This window comes from Leopardus geoffroyi, chromosome D1 (assembly GCF_018350155.1).
Source record: "Leopardus geoffroyi isolate Oge1 chromosome D1, O.geoffroyi_Oge1_pat1.0, whole genome shotgun sequence".
In the NCBI taxonomy this organism is placed as follows: Eukaryota; Metazoa; Chordata; class Mammalia; order Carnivora; family Felidae; genus Leopardus; species Leopardus geoffroyi.
In genome coordinates this window covers 14,469,601-14,483,643 of record NC_059329.1, presented here as the reverse complement: position 1 = coordinate 14,483,643, position 14,043 = coordinate 14,469,601, and the positions used below count along the sequence as shown (strand labels likewise).

The following is a 14,043-nucleotide window of genomic DNA, read 5'->3' as shown; positions in this document are numbered from 1 at the left end:
GTGGCTAAAGGTTTATGCATGCACCTATTTTAATACATGTATTTTTTGAACATGTAGCCTGAATTCTGAGTACTTACAAAGTATTACAAGCCTTCTTGACTAATACACTGTCACAGATTGACAAAAATTTATCATGAGATAAGGAAAATACACGAGCTAATATTTTATTTCAAAAACTTTGGATTTACCTCTTGCACCTCACTTTGCTAGCCTCTCTTCCCAAGGGTCATGTTTTGGCTGTGTGAAGTTAGGGCAACTTCCTTAACCTCACCAGGCTTCTGTTTTCTCATTTGTGAAACATACTTGAGAATTAGAATTCAACCTCTCTAGCTTCCCTGGTTTGCTATGCTGAAAGTAGGAACAAGTCCTTTTCATTGGAAAGATTCTAGGCAAGCGATAGTTAGGGGCCACCTATGATATCAAACATGGGGAAGTTCACGGGTTGGAAACCATGTTTTTTCACAGTAACTACACTGGGTTTGGAATTCCTGACTTCCTCTCTTGAATCTTTCTTAGAAGCCTATTAGAGCTAAACCCCTCCCACCTAAACCTATACTAATACAAGTAACTGCTAATATGTACTGTGCGCTAGACACTTTTCTAAGCACTTCACGCAGTAATAGTATCTCGTTCCTCCCAACCATGCAGTTAGGTGCCATTCTCCCCATTTTGTTAAATGACTTGCCCAAGGTCCTACAGCTAGGAAGTCAACGGAGCCCCGACTCCATACTCTGCCCCTCCAGGGCCCCTGTCCTTGACAATGGTGCTTTTGAAGTTGCCTTGAGCAGAGATCTTGTTCGGGTCGTGGTGGTGGCCTCGTGCTGGTGCACCACCTGTTGAAAGAGCAGATGGATAGACGCACGCAAAACCATTGTTGTGTTGGCGGAGGGACGCCGGACGTGGCTGCGCCCCTCGTCACCCCGCGGACGCGCTCTCGTGTCCTCCCAGGCCGTTCTCACAGCTCTTCACCACTTCCGGTCCCAGCCCCGCCTCCTCAAGGCCTCTCCGTGCGTTTTGCGTTCAAGAATTTTGTCCCCAGCGCCGAGCCGTCTCTCCGCCCCCGCCGCTGCCATGGCGGCAGCTCCGCCGGTCTCCAAGGCCGAGTACCTGAAGCGTTATTTGTCTGGGGCAGGTGCCGGCGTCGATGGGGCCCCTGAGTCGGGTCGCAGGCGTCGCAGAAAGCGGCCGAAGCCTGGCGGGGCCGGCGGCAAGGGGTGAGTTGGCTCTGGCGGGGCGGGGCCTGAGGCGACTCACCGCCCCTCTCCCCAACTCCGCCCTCGGCCGGCGCTTCCCCCTCTCCGGGCCGCCCGTCCCGCTCCTCGCAGGGCTCGTCCGGCCGGACCCCGCAGCCCCGATCTGGCGCCCTGCGCACCTCTCGCGCCCCTGGGCGGTATCTTTGACGTCTCCAGCCCGGCTGTAACTTTCCTCTTTTCCCGCCCTCGTAGCGTTCCGTCCACTCCAGTAGAGAATGAGTATCTTGCCTTGAGAATAATGGTGGAGCTCATCCAAAGCCTCCGTGTTTGGGTATTTAGGGCCCAGAACCTGTCTGTGCGGTTCAGCAATCCCAGGGACTCCGGTTCTGAGTGAGAGACCTATGCTTACTTCCTGTTGGTCTTCATAGTGTTGCTATTAACAGTTCTTGTCATGCACCAGATGCTGTTCTAAGTACTTTAGACGTAGATGAATTTATTTAAGCTTTATGATACTACCACGAAGTTGGTATTCTTTTTTTTTTTTTTAATTTTTTTTTTCTCAACGTTTTTATTTATTTTTGGGACAGAGAGAGACAGAGCATGAACGGGGGAGGGGCAGAGAGAGGGAGACACAGAATCGGAAACAGGCTCCAGGCTCTGAGCCATCAGCCCAGAGCCTGACGCGGGGCTCGAAATCACGGACCGCGAGATCGTGACCTGGCTGAAGTCGGACGCTTAACCGACTGCGCCACCCAGGCGCCCCACGAAGTTGGTATTCTTAATATCCCCATTGTTCAAATGAGAAAACTTTGTAGCCCGCTGTACTGGGCTGAATAGTGCCCTTCCCCCGTTCATGTCCCCTCAGAGCCTCAGAATGTGATATTCTTTGGAAATAGTGCCTTTACAGATGTAATTGGTTAAGATGTGCTCCTAGTGGATTACCACGGGTGCTAAATCCAGTATGACTCTGTCCTTTTAAGAAGAGGGAAACTTGGGCGTGGGGGGAGGCATAGGGAGAACACAGCCTTGTGAAGATGGAGGCTGAGATTGGACTGCGTGTAGGCTGCCACTAGCTAGAGTATGCCTGGGGCTATCCGAAGTCAAGGAAATGTCCTCCCTTAGAGCCTTCCCAGTGGGGCATTACCTTGCAGACGCCTTGGCTTTAGACTTCAAGCCTCCAGAACTGTGAGGGAATAGTTTCTGTTGTTTTGAGCCACCCACCTTGTGGTACTTTGTTAGGCAGCCCTAGGGAACCAATATGCCCAGTTCCAAAGAACAAATCCATTTCCTTTCCTGATTTGATTCTTGCCTATTCTCGCTTTCTGTCTTCCTGCCCTCCTGACTTGGGTGGATTCTTTGGAGACAGTGCCACGTAGTGAAACTAGCTTGAGCTTTGGAGTGACACCACAGTTTGAGTCCGAGCTGTGCCACTTTGTGAGCTGTGTGGCTGTGGGCGGGACACGTCGTCTCTCTAAGCCTGTTTCCTCATCTTTAAAATAGAGTAATAATTGGAGCGTCTGGGTGGCTCAGCCGATTGAGCGTCCGACTTCAGCTCAGGTCGTGATCTCATGGTTCGTGGGTTTGAGCTCCACATCAGGCTCGCCGTTGTCAGCCTGTCCGCACAGAGCCCACTTCAGATCCTCTGTCTTCCACTCTCTGCCCCTCCCCCGCTGTGCTACCCCATAATAAATAAAAGAGAGTAATAATGATAGCATTTTATGGTTATGATTAGAGGTGTATAAAGTAGGGGTGCCTGGATGTGTCAAGCGTCTGATTGTGGCTCAGGTCATGATCTCACAGTCGTGAGTTCGACCCCTGTCTTGGGCTCTGTGCTGATACCTCAGAGCCTGGAGCCTGTTTCAGCTTCTGTGTGTCTCTCTTTCTCTGCCCTTCCTCTGCTGGCACTCTGTCTCTCTCTCTCTCAAAAATAAATAAACATCAAACAAGATTTAGAGATGTATAAAGTGATACTGGCTTTTCAAACAGAACTGTTCACATTATGGCAGTCATTGTTATTTATTTGGACTCATCCATGGTTTGTGTGACCGACGGTTATTCAGTACGCACTTCCTATGCCAGTCACTTCACGGTGTTGAGGCTATCCCTGTGAATGAGAAGGCCTAGTCCCCATTCTGGTGGACCTTATTGTTTAATGTGGATACAGGCTTTAAACGTCTAATTACACAACGAATTGATTTATTTTCTTTGCATTAATGCAATGAAAGTATTCCAAGGATGTGTAACACGGGTTCTTAGTTGAGGGAAATAAGGGGAGAAATTAAGGAAGACATGCTCCGGGAAGTTAAATGTATGCTAGGATCTTAAGAATGAGTAAGAGTTTTCCAGTAAAGAACGAGAAGAGTAGGTCAGACAGAGGGAAGGAACTGCTTATGTGAAAACTGATGTGGTAAGGAATTTGGTTCATTCCAGGCACCAAAAGTGAGGTAGTGAACTTGTGGAGGCAGGGGTACCAGGTGAAGTGGGCCATATAGGTAAAGACTGGACCTTGCAGAATTGTAGGATTTTGAGCTCTATGCTATAATCTGTAGTGTTTGTAGGCTGTTATCCAAGATTGATTCTTCTTTTTTGATTTTTTTTTTTTTTAACATTTAGAATGCGGATCGTGGATGATGATGTGAGCTGGACATCTATTTCCACCACTAAACCGGAAAAGGAGGAAGAGGAAGATGATGGAGATTTGCCTGTGGTATGTATCTTTTGAGTCTGTGATGAGGACTTTGAAATGCAAGCCTGTCTCTCAATCTCCATTTCCGGTACAGGGTAGATTTATAAGGGGGAACGTTGAGGGCAGAAAAGGGGTGACACTTTTCAAAGAGCTATTTTTATTTATTTATTTTATTTATTTATTTTGAGAAAGTGAGAGAACACAGGAGGGGCAGAGAGAGAGGGATAGAGAGAGAATCCCACACAGGCTCTGCACTGTCAGCCTGGAGCCTGATGCAGGGCTCGAACCCATGAACTGTGAGATCATGAGCTGAGCTGAAGTCAAGAGTCAGACACTTAACTGACTGAGCCACCTAGATGCCCGTCAAAGATGCTTTAAAGTAGTCTTCTTTGATGATGCCTGTGCACTGTTTTCTTTGTTCATGGAGGGCCCTGTTAGCCTGGGAATGGGAACTAATCCCAGAGTGGCAAAATTTCTCAACATCAGCAATAGAATATGTTTATGATTAGCCATAGTTCAATTTATTGGAATGTACCTTGCAAACAGTGTTCAGGTTCAGTTACAGGAAACTTATTTGCTCCTTGTTTTTCATTGATTCAACGAAGCTTAAAATTGTATACTTTTGTCGAAGTATTGTGGATACGTAGGTTAATAAAACCTAGTGTCTGTACTTTAGAGATGATATCCTAGATGGGAGACAGAATTGCAAATAATTTCAACAATGTGATAAATGGTGGAGAGATATTTCACATATGTACCAAGTGCTATTAGAGCACAGGGAAAGTGGCACATTTTTTTATTCTCCTGGGAGATTCTTTTTTTTTTTTTTTTTTAATTTTTTTTTTTTTAACATTTATTTATTTTTGAGACAGAGAAAGACAGAGCATGAATGGGGGAGGGTCAGAGAGAGGGAGACACAGAATCTGAAACAGGCTCCAGGCTCTGAGCTGTCAGCACAGAGCCCGACGCGGGGCTCGAACTCACGGACTGCGAGATCGTGACCTGAGCTGAAGTCGGCCGCTTAACCGACTGAGCCACCCAGGTGCCCCTCTCCTGGGAGATTCTATCAAGGAAGTAAATAAATATCCAAACTGCGTTTTGAAGGATGTGTAAGAACCAAGTGGGCAAACGGATAGGCAAATAATCTTGAATTACTACCGTCATGGAAACTTTGCTGAGAAACAAGGTGAAAAGGAGAGCTGTTCTTGGGCTGTATTGCACTAAAGTTGTAAAAATGAATTCCTGATGAGTATATTGAATGTTGATGTCCAGCATATTCTGTAGTACATCATCTAAGAGAAAACTTATCAGTAATTAGAAGGGAAATAGTGGGGTGCCTGGCTGGCTCAGCCAGTAGAGCGAGTGGCTTTTGATCTTAGGGTTTTGAGTTTGAGCCCCATGTTGGATGTAGAGATTACTTTAAAAACAAAAGGAAAGGAAGAAGGGAAGTAGTGATCATAAGTGACCAATTTAGTTTCGGTCAGAACCAGTCAATTAATGTTTACAACATTTTTTTTTATGTTATAAAAGCAATACATAATTTTTTAAATGTTTATTTATTTTTATTTTTAAGTAATCTCTATACCCAGTGTGAGGCTCGAACTCACAACCCCCAGATCAAGAGTCATGTGTTCTACTGACTGAGCCACCTAGGCACTCCAAAAGCAATACATATTAATTGCAGAATATTTGGAAGTTATAAGAAAGTTTACAATTCTGAAAATAATACAATAATCACTTATAGTGTGACTATCCAGAGATGGCAACTGCTTCCATTTGGATGCCTGTCTCTTTAATCCATAGATAATACAGGCTTCTGTTTTATTTATTTTTTAAGATATAATTGGGATCATACTGAATTATGGTTTTGGAGCTTGCTCTTTCATTTAATAATATGTTGTGAATACTTTAGTAAGATTTTAAAATATTCTTTGAGAATGTGATTTTTAGTGGTTTCAATGGTAGTTCATTGTATACATTGAATTTAACCTGTCCTCTTACTGGACGTATGGATTGTTTTCTGTTTTGAAATATAGTGCTTTGAGATCCCTCTTGTGCATAAATCATTGTAGAAATCTGTTTATTTCTTTATCCCCACAAAGTGGAATTAATAGGTTAGAAAGTATGGTCCTTTTGAGCGGTATTCTCGTATTGTTTTCCAAACGGTGGTACCAGTTTCTCTTTCCCCTACAGTTGTTTGAGAATGCCATTTTCCCCATTTCTTCATCAATACTGGAGCATTATTTACAACAACAGAAATAATAGTGAACTTATGCCAGTTTGCAGGTGAACAATGGTATTGTTTCTTAGAAAAATAGTGAATAATTTTTTTCCTATGTTTATAGGGCATTCGTATTTTATGAATTTTTTGGTATTTTTTCCATTGTTTAGAAAATTGGACTTAAAATTTTCTTTCATTGATTTGGTGTTTATGTAATACAATATATTACCTGTCTTACCTGTTATAGATATATTTTATTATTTGTTTTTTCATTTATAGTAGTTTTGACATTTAAAAATTTTAATTTCTATAGTCAAGTCTGTTAATTTTCCTTTACGATACTGTCTTTTGCTCTTATGATTGCCTTAAAACCTGAACGAGGAAGGCTTTAGCTCCACTCCTCTCTACTCTGGTTAAAACAGGTCTTGATTATTGAATTCATTTTTCTTACTGCAAGACCATCGCCACCACCAGTAACAATGGCAAAATAATTAGGACAAGTACAATAGCAGTGGGAGCATAAGAATCATAGGTGTAATTTATTGAGCATTTACCATGTCCCAAGCTGCTTAGCTTACATGAATTAGCTCACTGAATCCTCATAGCAATCCTTTGAGTCCTTTCACAAATGAGGAAATCGAGGCTTAGAGAAAATAACTTGCCAGAGGCTGCACACATTTTCAGTGGCAGAGCTGGTGATTGGATCTCAATTCATCTTGCTTGAATTCAAGCCTGTGCTTTTATTACCTGGTGAGATATCTCAAAACCAGGTTACATGAGGAGTGATGCAGAGAAATAGAGGTGAATTATGACCTGGGTTTGGATTTCAGTTCTGCCACTTGCTGGCTTGTGACATTGAGAAATTTACTTAACTTCTCTGTGTCTTAGTTTGTTCTTTATTAGTGTGGAACCTTTCTTTGCAGGCCTGTTGTGAGGATTGAGTGAGATAATATAAGTAAACCCCAAACACAGTACCTGGCACATGGTTGCTACTCTTTTTTTTTTTTTTTTTTTTTTTAAATTTTTTTTTTTTTTTTCAACGTTTATTTATTTTTGGGACAGAGAGAGACAGAGCATGAACGGGGGAGGGGCAGAGAGAGAGGGAGACACAGAATCGGAAACAGGCTCCAGGCTCTGAGCCATCAGCCCAGAGCCTGACGCGGGGCTTGAACTCCCGGACCGCGAGATCGTGACCTGGCTGAAGTCGGACGCTTAACCGACTGCGCCACCCAGGCGCCCCATGGTTGCTACTCTTTAACTAGAATTTATTACACCAGCCATCTTTGACAGTTTGTTTTGTGGAAAGGTGCATCAGTTGCATCAGGGTCAGAACTAGGGTTACTGGAAAGAAGTTACAGGAAAGTCGGTACAGGTCCAATAAAACTAAGGACTTTCTAGCACTGCCCCAAATACAATGCACTATCTTGTAATATAATGAGTTCCCTGTCTGTAAATTAATTGGGTCCCTGTCAGGGAGGGACTGGGTGAGTGATCATTTATCAAGGATACAAGAATATTCCAGATTTGTTTGGGAATTTCGATGATCTGAAATGTTTTTATCCCTTAAAGATTCTGTGATTCTGTGTACTTCTTAATGATTTCTTTTGGTTGGATTTAAGAAGATCTGTCATTGTGACTACCTCTGACAACAAAGGTTTCATAAGGAGCCTGAAGCCCTTGGTGAGCGATAGGAGTGCCAGGGAGCCGGCCTGTATTGTCACTCTGGATATAACATAAAAGTAGAAAGGTGAAAGGAATTTAGCTTGTAGCTTCCCTGGGGCAGTTGTGCACCTGACAGGTTGATAAAGAAGGTTTGTAATGAAGAAGTTCACATTTGGAGGAAAATTGATTAGTCAGAGAAAGATGTATAATTAAACTATCCAGTGACAATCAGATAAACATCTCATAGGACAAACATAACTGAGGACCACTACATATTTCTACATGTTTCTTCATGGCTGTTTTGGACTCGTGTGTGCCGTGTGCATTGAGAATGGGAATGGTGATAGCTTTAGGTTCCTGAAACAGTAGTGCTCCTTGACTGGATCCTGTGGATTTTCTCAACGTAAGTTGTCCTAACTCTGACAGGTGGCTGAGTTTGTGGATGAGCGGCCAGAAGAGGTAAAGCAGATGGAAGCCTTTCGTTCCAGTGCCAAATGGAAGCTTCTAGGAGGTTAGTTTCAACAGTAGATAAATCTAAATTTCCCATTTATAGGGGAAGCCTTTTTTTTTTTCTCTACACTTTTTTTTTAGAGGCATATATAGGTTGTTTTAGTGTGTCCTTAATCTTGAAAAATACAGTGTGAAAAAGAATTCAGAACTTCTTGGGAGGTAGCAAGACATGGGAACTGAGAGACCAGGTGTCCCATTTTCTCTTCTATTTCGGCATTAGTTAGGGTTACTAACTTAGGTTACACATAAGTCAGAAAGTGACTTATGTGGGGGCCTTGCAGTAACCACTGACCTCTGGCCCAAATAGGAGAGCACTTAGTATATAGTTAAGTCTTTCTTCGTTCTTCCTTTAAACATGGGTATTTTGCAGTGCATTATCCTCCACTTGCCCACTGTGTACCCTCTCCGTAGGCTAATAATTTAACTTCCTATTTAAAAAGTTTTTGAGTTCTTTGAGAATGGACAAATGGTATTTGTTTGTCATGTCTGAATGGAGACAAGACCTGTTCTTTTTAAAAAAAAATTTTTTTTAATGTTTATTTTTATTTTTGAGAGAGAGAGACAGAGAGACAGAATGCAAGCAGGGGAGGGACAGAGAAAGAGGGAGACACAGAATCCGAAACAGGCTCCAGGCTCTGAGCTGTCAGCACAGAACCTGACGTGGGGCTCAGACTCACAAACCGTGGGATCATGACCTGGGCTAAAGTCCGCCGCTTAACCGACTGAGCCACCCAGGTGCCCTGACAAGACCTATTCGTAATTGGTTTGGTCTTTCTCCCACCTAGCATAATCAGGAATCTTGCTTCTGTATAGCCATTTAACTCCAGTTTGCTCTCAACACTTGTTCCTTTTTCATACATGCAGAGTAGTAGACGAATTAACTCCTAAACAAGATTTGTTCTTTCTGTTTTATATTTTGTGCTTATGTTAATTATCCTACAATTCTGATAAGAAAAACATGCATAACAAAAGTGACTGTTGGTTATAGGTTAGTGATCACTATTGCCTCAGTTACTTTTCAGTATATTATTATTATGTTCTGTGAATTAAAATTTTATTATCAGTATGTATTCTTTTATCCGAATCTTGTTCACTCTTACTATTTTGTTTTTCTCTGTGGGTGTGTTTCTAATCTTTTCCATAATCCTTTTTTCTTTTTTCTTTGTTGTTATTTATTGTTTTTTCCACAGTCCTTTTTTCAGAGAGAATCTTCAGGTCTCCATATTTATAGGTCTCGGAAGAGATACCGAACCCCCACCCCATCACCCTTGAATAGTTGTTTTTCTTCTACTTAACTCTCACTGCTCCATCCCCATATGTCACTGGAAATATCCTCTTTGGTCTCTGATTCTTACTTCCTTTTTGTAAATATCATGGAATTTATCAACGCCATGGATTAGATTTGCTGTCAGGTGTCCCACAGATATCAGTACTTTTCTCTGAGTGGTGACTGCCATCAGATAGGACTATTTCCCAAAGTAAAGGAGTTGACTTGGTTTAATTCATCCACTTAGCAAGTCTTTATTGGGTCCTACCGAGCATTTATTTGAATTTGGGATGTGGAGCTCAATGACAAGAAATACTGGATTTTGGAAATGTCCTGAGTTGCTGTAAACATTTCATTCTCTTATACCTTTGAAAACTGGAAGTTTCAAACTCTTTCCTCAGCTACCTAGTTTAAAAGATTGCACATGGACTCTATACAGTCAAACAGATCTGGAATGGATCCTCTATCACTTATTAGCAGTGCGACTTTGGCAGTAGGACTTAGTGTTTCTGAGTATCAACTTCTTCATCTATAAAATGGGATAACAGTGTTTATCTTTCAGGCTTGTGAGAATTCAGTGAGGGAATCCATATAAACCATGGACTTGTAATACGTGATCAGGAAATGCTGATCCCTCTTTTCTGGTGCTCTCCCCCCAGTAAAGAGCACAGTGACATTGATCCAATAGTTAATTACATTTCATTTTGATGCGGCACAGGCTTAGTCAGTCTGCATTTTGAAAGAAGAGTGAGTATAAACTGTGTGTTACCTAGTCTAAATATCAGTAGGAGCCTCTGACTGGGAGCTCTGCACAGGCAGTTTTGGGAAGAGCATTGGATTGAGAGAGGATCAGGGTGTTAGCCTATCTCTTCGTCTTAGTGGCTGTGACCTTTGGTAAGAAATCACTCAGCTCCTTGGAGCCTCTGTTTCACATGTCTGTGAAACAAGGATACCTGCCCAGTGTACCTTAAAAGGTATAATATGAAAAATGCATTTAAATGGCTCGTTAGGCAGATAGGAGAGGTTATTTATTTTTTTCTTTAAAACATTTTTTTAAATGTTTATTTTCGAGACAGAGACAGAGCATGAGTGGGGGAGGGGCAGAGAGAGAGGGAGACACAGAATCTGAAGCAGGCTCCAGGCTTGGAACTGTCAGCACAGAGCCTGATGTGGGGCTCGAACTCCACGAACTGCGAGATCGTGACCTGAGCCGAAGCCAGACACTTAACCGACTGAGCCACCCAGGCGCCCCTAGGAGAGGTTATTTTTAAGGTATTCATGAGTGAATGCTGGTTTATTGCCCCTAAGCAGAAGATTTCTGAGTAGTTTTGAGATGTTTGCTCCTGGGCCATCTTTTGAAACTTTGCATATCAAGGGTGAATAGGGCATTTGTGGGGATCTTACTTTTGCTATTTGTGTTTAGGTCACAGTGAAGATCTGCCCTCACACAGACACTTCCGTCGTGACTCCCTGGATTCATCTCCCCCAAGGAGGGTCCGTCATGACACCCCGGACCCATCTCCCCTGAGGAGGGTCCGTCACGACACCCCGGACCCATCTCCCCCGAGGAGGGTCCGTCACGACACCCCGGACCCATCTGCCCCGAGGAGGGTCCGTCACGACACCCCGGACCCATCTCCCCCCAGGAGGGTCCGTCACGACACCCCGGACCCATCTCCCCCAAGGAGGGTCCGTCACGACACCCCGGACCCATCTCCCCCAAGGAGGGTCCGTCACGACACCCCGGACCCATCTCCCCCCAGGAGGGTCCGTCATGACACCCCGGACCCATCTCCCCCCAGGAGGGTCCGTCGTACTTCTCTGGATCCTTCTCCCCTCAGGAAGCCTCATCGTCATTCTTCAGGCATGTCTCCTAGGAGAACCCATCATGACACACCACATTCGTCTCTTCCTAGGAGGGCCTGTCACAATTCCTCAGATAGCTCTGTTCCCAGAAGGGCTCAAAATAGCTCACCTGACACATCTCAACCTAGAAGGACTCATGACTCCTTGGACACATCGCAGCTCAGGAGGGCCCATCATAACTCCCCTGATTTGGCTGCTAGTGTCCCTCATTCACTGCCCAGACCCAAAAGCAGTAAAGGCCCAGAGAGAGCTTCTAGGAAAACTTCTCCACATTCGAAGGGGCCGGGACCATCTCACACATCAATCCCAAAGAACAGCAAATATGAGTATGACTCGGACCGCTCTCCTCCACGAAAAAAGCGAGCAAAATCCCATAAGCATGATTCTAAAGGTAAGCATTTGATTGTCCATAGAGGGACTTACTCTGAGTGCTTTCTTTTGGACCTTTTACTTCTTGCGGTCTTTAGAAATGAGAATGGCATTTCTTTGGAGAAGTTTTAAAAACTGTAGGGAAATGAGGAGAGGTTGGGCTGAGGAGAGTTAAAATTTACAGTGGCAAGGGGGACCTTTTTTTTTTTTTTTTTTTTTAAGTTTATTTTTATTTTAAGGGGGAAAGGGGCAGAGAGAAAGAGCGCATGTGCGAGAATCCCAAACAGGCTCCATGCTGTTAGCACAGAGCCTGACATGGGACTTGAACTCACAAACCTTGAGGTCATGACCTGAGCCAAAACCAAGAGTGGGACGCTTAACCAACTGAGTCACTCAGGCACCCCAGGGAAGACATTTTTATATATTTTTTTGTTTTTTCTCCCTACCCCATGTGAAAATACAACATGTTTGATGTAGAAACTTCAGAGTGTATAGAAACGTACAAAGAAGCAGAAGAAAGGTACAAAATTCATTGAAAGCCATTTGCTCTTAGTGTTGTGGCCAATGTTTTTTAAAGCCTTTTTCTATTCATTTTTTATATAGTTGAGCCCTTTCTATGTAGTATATACATGTTATATGTGTAATCTTGCCTGGTTTATTCACTTAATGTTACCTTCACCGTGTCATAAATTAAGGTGGTCTTTATTGGTGTTCTGTTACATAAATGTACTTAACCATTTCCCTAATAGTGCATATTTTAGGTTATTTACAAATTTTGTTTTTATAATTTTGAAATGAACATCCTTGTAGATAAATCATTGCTCCATTCTGGATTATTTCCTTATCTACTTTTAGATAGATTTCCTGGAAATTTATGTACTTCTAGATATGTTTCCTGGGAAACAAAGTAGAAATTGATTTGTTGGTTAAGGGGCATGTATGGTTTTAAGACTGTGGATACCCATTGCTTCTTTGGGAGGTGATTTGTGATGTTTCTGTCTACAACTCAGGCCTGTGCAGTGAGATTTGTTTACTCACTAGGTACTGTTTTCATTCATTTTTTTTTTAAATAGTTTTTACTGTTTTATTTATTCTTGAGAGAGAGAGAGAGAGAGAGAGAGAGAGAGAGAGAGAGAGAGAGACAGCATGAGTGAGGGAGGGGCAGAGCGAGAAAGGGACACAGAATCCGAAGCAGTCTCCAGGCTCTGAGCTGTCAGCAGAGAGCCCGACTTGGGGCTTGAACTCATGAGCCGTGAGATCATGACCCGAGCCGAAGTTGGACACTCAACCGACTGAGCCACCCAGGCGCCCCTGTTTTCATTCTTAAATAAAGTATATCGTTATCTTTTAGTCTCTGACATCACAGTGTATTCTAGGCAGTTGTAACTTTTGCCACAGCCCTGAGATCTGAGTGTGAGTTGTTTCTCCCATTCTGTGCTCAGATAAATATGACATAGGTGAGTATGTTGAGGCCTCACATGCTAGTCACAGTCACTAGTAACTTGGGAATAGAACCCCACATCCTGCCTGTTGGTTGTAAAAGTTGTGTCTGACTCTGCTCTTTTCCCATGTCATCTGTACTTGTGTTTAGGATAGTGATAGCTGTTTAGAGGAGGACCAAATGAATATTGGACATTAGCTTGATAAGTTCTGTTTTTAAGACTCCACCAATGGGATTAAAGACTTTATTTTTTAATTTCTAGACTCTTCCCCCAGCCATAGGAAATTTCATACAAACTCTTCGCCTAGGAGATATCAGAGTCACATGTTGGACTCTTCCTCCTACCCAGATGATAGTCGGAAAGCCTCTGATTCAGATCTTTCTCCTCCACGGCAAAAGCAGAGTTCAGGGCACAAAGATTCTGATTCAGATCTGTCACCTCCACGGAATAGACCTACATACCGGAGCTCTGATTCTGACCTGTCTCCACCAAGGAGGAAACAGAGGGCCAAATCTTCTGATTCCGATCTGTCTCCACCTCGAAGGAGTCAGCCTCTAGGAAAGAAGGTAGGAATTTTCAGGAGCCATACCTTCTTTTAGAGTGACTGCTCTTTTCTATTTCTGTACAAGTTTCAGAGATACAAACCAGAGAGGGAGCGGGTAGCTCCTGGTAGTAGAGTAGATCTATTGCAGAGTCACCTCTGGAGCTCTTGGCTCCTTCTGAAGGCAGGACTGCCTATGACCCAGCCCGGATGAACTTGCAAATACCAGTTCCTAAGTAGCTTCTGACTTTATATCCTCTTTATTCCACAAATGTCATTTTTTAAT

The 14,043-nt window shown here is 43.2% G+C and overlaps 1 protein-coding gene across 3 annotated transcripts in view; it reads left to right on the top strand.

The window, feature by feature from the left end:
- The first annotated feature begins 949 nt into the window (after positions 1 to 949).
- Positions 950 to 14,043, top strand: part of BUD13 (BUD13 homolog) — a 306,228-nt gene continuing 293,134 nt past the window's right edge. For all 3 annotated transcript variants that reach the window (XR_006713754.1, XR_006713753.1, XM_045482889.1), the window contains exons 1-5: positions 950 to 1,214; positions 3,807 to 3,900; positions 8,189 to 8,273; positions 10,963 to 11,796; positions 13,478 to 13,782. Coding sequence is in view for 1 of the 3 variants with exons in the window: in XM_045482889.1 (XP_045338845.1) it covers positions 1,072 to 1,214; positions 3,807 to 3,900; positions 8,189 to 8,273; positions 10,963 to 11,796; positions 13,478 to 13,782 (1,461 nt within the window). In the remaining 2 variants the exon portion in view is untranslated. The remainder of the gene's footprint in view (positions 1,215 to 3,806; positions 3,901 to 8,188; positions 8,274 to 10,962; positions 11,797 to 13,477; positions 13,783 to 14,043) is intronic.